The sequence below is a fragment of the Electrona antarctica genome (genome assembly GCF_951216825.1).
Source record: "Electrona antarctica genome assembly, contig: scaffold_318, whole genome shotgun sequence".
Taxonomy (NCBI): Eukaryota; Metazoa; Chordata; class Actinopteri; order Myctophiformes; family Myctophidae; genus Electrona; species Electrona antarctica.
In genome coordinates, this window is record NW_027637335.1 from 47,232 (window position 1) to 53,231 (window position 6,000).

The 6,000-nt window shown below is 46.5% G+C and overlaps 1 protein-coding gene across 1 annotated transcript in view; it reads right to left on the bottom strand.

Moving 5' to 3' along the window:
* Positions 1-6,000, bottom strand: part of LOC306918982 (protein Jumonji-like) — a gene marked incomplete at its 3' end in the record, with an annotated part of 134,583 nt that overhangs the window by 43,485 nt on the left and 85,098 nt on the right. Inside the window, exon 2 of the mRNA XM_079531818.1 lies at positions 4,264-4,390. Within this exon, the coding sequence (XP_079387944.1) occupies positions 4,264-4,390 (127 nt within the window). The remainder of the gene's footprint in view (positions 1-4,263; positions 4,391-6,000) is intronic.

Here is a 6,000-nt window from a genome sequence, read left to right on the forward strand (position 1 = left end):
CTTTGAATATATATATATTCTTTCAGACTCAAACTCAAAAAAAATTAACTCAAATCTTTGCTTCTGGGGGGTCCCTGGAACACCACATTTTCAGGTGGGGGTCGGCGGCCAAATACAGATCATTCTGGGGGTCCTCGACATGAAAAAGGTCGAGCACCACTGACATATAGAAACATAGGTTATTCAGGAAACCTTTAGGATTTAGATGACTTTTTTTTTAGAATCGTGTTCCGGACTAAAAGGGTTCAGCTGTTGCTGATATTGCGGAGGACCCAGGAGGACCCAGGAGGACCCCACTCTGACAACCAGTGGAGTAAAGGCAGGAAGAGTGAGCGTAAGAACAACCCTACTGATGGTGTAATAAAACCCGCCACTCGGGGACAGACAAGGGGACGGACCGACCAATGGGGAGGGATGGGAAGAGGGGAACAGTGTGACAGACACTGGGGAAGAGAGAGAGATGAGGAAGAGGAGAAGATGATGGAGAGGGGGGGGGGGGGGGTGAAGGAAGAAGACGAGGGAGGGGGGGGGGACGAAGGAAGAAGAAGGGCACAGTGTCATTTTGTTTAATAATGCAGCGAGGGAGTGAGAGAGACAGGAAGTGATAAAGGACGACAGCATGACGGAGGAGAGGGAGAATGAACAAGGCAGGGAGGGAGGGAAGGATGGATGGCTGCCAACACCGAGAGGTAAAGTGGCCATGGATATGGCATGATTACTGGTTGTGGGCAGAGATGCGTGCGCGCACATGCACACACGCATACACACCCGCGCACGCACACACACACGCACGTGCACACACACAGAAACAGATTGCTGCCACACAACACCGGTGAGAAAGAGCGAGAGAGAGAGAGAGGGAAGGGGAGATGGAGGGAGGGCGAAACAGATGTGTAGGGGAGGTGACGGGCCGTCGTTTCCTTGGCTCGTCGCCAGCTGTGCCTCTCTGACCTCTTCTCGGTCGGACGACACGAGTTTCTCAAAATGGTGGACAGGTATGTACAAATAAAAAAAAAGAAACTTCTGAGTTACACCAAAAAAAAAAAACATATATTTAACATATATTTAGCGATAATATGGACAAAATCTAAAAATGTTTGACCAAATACGTCGATATTGTGAAGACAATATCATTCATAATAATGACGTTATTACAATATCCAAAAAAAACCCAGACGATATCTAGTCTCATACGGTTTACCACGATATTGTTCCAATACCGATATTATATTGCCAAGCCTCTAAAAAACAAACCACAATGTCTGTTAACCAAACCCCGGGTTAAATCTGTGTCACCTATTGTCTCCTTAAACTGCAGGACATGATGTATTAATCATATCCATGCTGGGTCTGACTCTCTGAAATGGCTTACGGTTTCCCTCCGCGCTGCCTGTGAGAGAGAGAGAGAGACTGGGAGTGCGTTGTTGCAGCGTGTCTACGCCCGAGCCTCCTAACCCACAGTCCTCTAAAACGGCGGGGGGCCGCCCATTCAGGATGGAGCGCACGCTGAGTCCTGATCCTAGCAAAATGGCCGACGGGTTTCCAACCGCAACGTCTGAGTGAGACGGGAGAGGAAAACCGTGCGGTGCTCGTGTGTGTGTGTGTGTACACAGAAGAACCCAAAGCCGTACTCCTAACCCACGGCTCTCTGAAACAGCGGGGCCCGTCTATTCACTATAGCAGCTCCCCCTTTTGTGTCGGTGCGAGGCTGCTGCACGGGTACCCCCAGCGAGCTTGCAGCATGCGCTCTGCCGACGGTATTCTAATGGCTCATTTTTATTCAGGCGATAAGGTCAGCTACCCGCAGTGGCTTAACCCATTTTGGGCGGGAACCCCTTTTGGGTGTTAGCATTATGTTATGCTTTAGCTATTGAAAAATAGCAGATCTACAAGCTCGTAGCGCGCCACCGAGTGGCGCGCTATGAACTTGTAGGTCTGCTATTTTTTTTAAATCGAAGAACGACTGACATAGAAACATAGCTTTTTCAGAAAACTGATAGGATGTAGAAGACATTTTTAGAATCTGATCTCAGGTCAGAATTGGTTAAAAGGCCCCGAGGAGCTCTGGAGTGGCAGTGCTGTTCTGCATGAGACACAGAGAGATGCGACGATACGCTAAGACACACTGGAGGAGGAGAGACGAGGGTTTCTAGTGCAAACACAGACGACAGGAGGATAAATGTGTGCATAAAAACATTATGGAGAAGGGGGAAAAAAAAAGATGGCCTGACAATGCTGTGAAATGTAAACGGCTACTGTAAATGTATCTGGCTGAACTGAATCCAGCCTACATTTTTAACACATTTTGTGCCCAAGACCTAGGAATTACCGCATGTATAGTGCCCAGGACGTCTGTGGACCGTTTTGTTTTGTTTTTTTCTTTAACGTGTGGTTCACGTCAGCTGCGCTGTGATTGTGCCGTTTGCATGTATAGCAGCGTGAGTTAACATTCGTGGGGATATACATACAGTATGCCATTATTGTTTCCATATAAAAGTGTAGACGTAAGAGAGCGCTTGTTTCCTAATAGGGACAGAAGTGTAACCCCCCCCCTAGTTTCGGTACCTCCAACATGTCTACACCTCCCTACCCCCATTTCAGCCAATCACAAGCCACGTCGAGCAACCTAATGTACCAAAACAATACTCGCATACAGACGAAACCTGTTCTAGACGGCTGGCCCGCTCCAGTGCCATGTTTTATAAAACTTATTAAAATTAAGGACACCCTACATTTGAAAAAAATAGGTTTCCCCTCAGTCTGTCTGCTTGCTTTTGGCTGGCTTCCTCAGCTGGGTCTAAACTTCCAGAGCTCCCTCTCTCTCTCTCTCTTTCCTCTGGGTGTCTGGGGCTGTGTTTTACCGTCTCTACTGACTGAGAAGAGCTTCTGAGACGCGGCATGTGAAGTTCAAATCTCCACTGTTGGCTTGGCGGAGGCTTTGGTTTTTGTTTTGTTTTTATACAGAGCACTGATGCCACACAAAGACAAGTGGCAGCGTGGTTCGAAACAGAAGGCGTTCACAACTGTACTGTCCCCCTTTTTTTTGTTGCTGAAGGTTCACACGGCAGCACTAGTCCGCACCTTTTTTTTGCTGGGTGAAATACGGACTGGCAATTGGAGTATTTGTAATATCGGTGTTGATTCCGTCGACTAAAAGTAAGACGAAAGATGTTCGTCGACTATACCCTTTTCACTGACGAAAACGAAGTGGAAACTAAATGAAAACTAAGCTACCGGTATGATGACTAAGACTAAGACTAAATATACTGACAATTTCGTCAACAAATAAAAACTAGAAGGGACTAGTGGACAAGAGATCCAGTATAAGTCATTTTACAATTAGTTGCATGCTGAAAATAGACGATAGCCCACAACGCGGCGTTGTGACCTTGTAGATCGGCTATTTTCAGCAAGTGAAAAAAACAGTCATTACGACGACATCAAGGCCCGCCGAAATACATTTTAGTCGACTAAATCAACTGTAGATTTAGTCGACTTAAGTATATAGTCCACCAAAACTAGACTAACACTAAAACATTCCGGGTGACTAAAATGTGACTAAAACTATTCAAGAGACTGACTAGAATTAAAATCTGCTGCCAAAAACTCAAACGGGTCAGCTTCTCAAGGGGCCATGAATAACAAGCTAATTAGTATATCATAAAAAATGACTATAATGAGTCCTAATAACAACATGAATCAACGTTAAGATTTAATAATAATCTCAACCCTTAAGTAATGACTGATGTGCTTTTCAGTGAATCTGACGGTTCATTATTATTGTTTTTTTTTCTTCTTTTTTTTTAATAAATTACTAACGGTGTAATTAATCAAGGTTCAAGGTGATCTTTTTGCATGAATATTGAAATTATTAGAACAAAAAAGCAACACCACCTGTTCCAGCCTGGCTATTTTTTTATTTTTTTTAGATTAGTTTTTGGCCTTTTATTGATATTATCAAGTGAAGATGGACAGGAAAGAGGGAGAGAGAGAGAGAAGGGGATAGACACGCAGCAAAGGTCGTCATGAACGGGACTCGAACACGCGAAGCACCGTCAGGCCAGAGCCTATTATGTGGCATGATGTGCCTGGACCGCTAGGCCAGCGGGCGCCCCCGTCCCGCCCAATGGCTATTGCACCATGATTTCCAAAGAACATCCTCCAATACGGTGTTGATTCCGTCGACTAAAACCAAGACGAAAAATGTTCGTCGACTACCTTTTTTCACCGACGAAAATTAAAGGGAGAGTAGAGGAGACTCACCATTGGGGTTTGTGGTTCCGTCTCCGTCCAGCTGTCGTTTCTGTGCACTCTTAAACTCTTTGAGGGAGAGGTACAGCACCTTACGCACCACCCGCTCCTCTGACCACGGGATGCCGTCGCTGTCATCCTGAGAGAGGAAACACAAGGAGGACCGATCAGCACAACTAAAACATTAAGGTCATGATGATAATAATGAATTGCATTTTGCGCTTTTCTATGCACTACGTGCCCACTCAAAGCGCTTACAATGGTTCATTCATTCATACATTGGGAGGTGAAGCGGCGAAAAGTCGCCGCCAGCGTCCTCACATTCACACATTCACACACCGACGGTGGCGAGCTCACACCGACCGACTCATTGGAGGCAACGTAGGGTTCAGTGTCTTCTTGCCAAGGACACTTCGACATGTGGACAGGAGGAGGAGGAGCCGGGATTCAAACCGCCGACCCAGGGATCATTGGACGACCTGCTCTACCTCCTGAGCCACAGCCACCCTGACATAATCATTCTGGGATGAATATTCGCCGAAAATAGCAGATCTAACCATCTTGAGCTATATTCAACGAAACAATTTGGTAAGAAGAGAGAGGGAGGGGGGGGAGGGGGGGGGTGGGGGGGGGGGGGGTAGTATAGGCTCCTGTGGGACTGCGGTCAATAATAGGGTTTGCTACTTTGCTTGGTGCCAAAGAAGTGATTTTTAACAGTTTGGAGAGCTTAAAGCGTAACACAGCTTTAGCTCGCGGGCGAGGCACGGGACCAAAATATCTTAGCATGACAATGTGCTGCAGGACTTCATCTCCCACAACACCCCGTGGTAGTGAAAAACCCCATAGTACTACTAGTGAATGAATTGGGTAGAAAAATGCGTCATGGGACAATGAGTTCATGTGTGGCTAATCCCTGGCTCGGAGACAGAGGATGTTATTGTGGAGGGGAGGTCACACAAAGTCACATACATGGCACACACACACACATACACCCTTTTCCTTTTCATAACAAACACGTGATGCGGTCTCCTTCGGGTCGGCCTCGATCTAAAGCGACAAACACATGGATGGATGGCGTCGGCTCCGCCGAACGCCCCACTTGCATTGCGTCGGAGACACGTTTTATTTGATGCAGTCAAAACAACGGCTCGCTGACAGTAAGGCTTTAACCCGTTCTGGGCGGGAACTCCTTTTGGTGTTTTAAGCATTTTTAGCTGTTGAAAAATAGCAGATCTACGAGCTTGTAGGTCTGCTATTTTTTTGAAAAATCGTGAAAATGTGGCGCACATCTTTGAATGCATATGCATATTCAGAGCGAACGTTTTCAACTCAAATCTTTTCTTCTGCGGGGGGGGGGGGGGGGGGGGGGGGGGTCCCTGGAACAACATATTTTCAGATGGGGGGGGGGTCTGCGGCCAAATACAGATAATTCTGGGGGTCCTCGACATGAAATAGTTTGAGAACCACTTACATAGAAACAAGAGGGTTTTTTCTGAAAACTGTCAGGATTTAGAAGACATTCGTATAATCGAATTTAGGCCTAAATGGCTTAATAGAGAAAAATGTCTCCCCTACGAGGAGCATTGTTAAAGAGGTCTTTAGTGGGTGTCCAACAGCAATAACCATGCTGTCTCTCTCTCTCTCTCTCTCCTCCTCCCTCGGCCCCCCAACTACAGCCCGACTTCTGGCAGCTGTGTTTGATGTCGAACGACGTTAACGACTAAAGGAAATGAGATTAGGACATGAGCG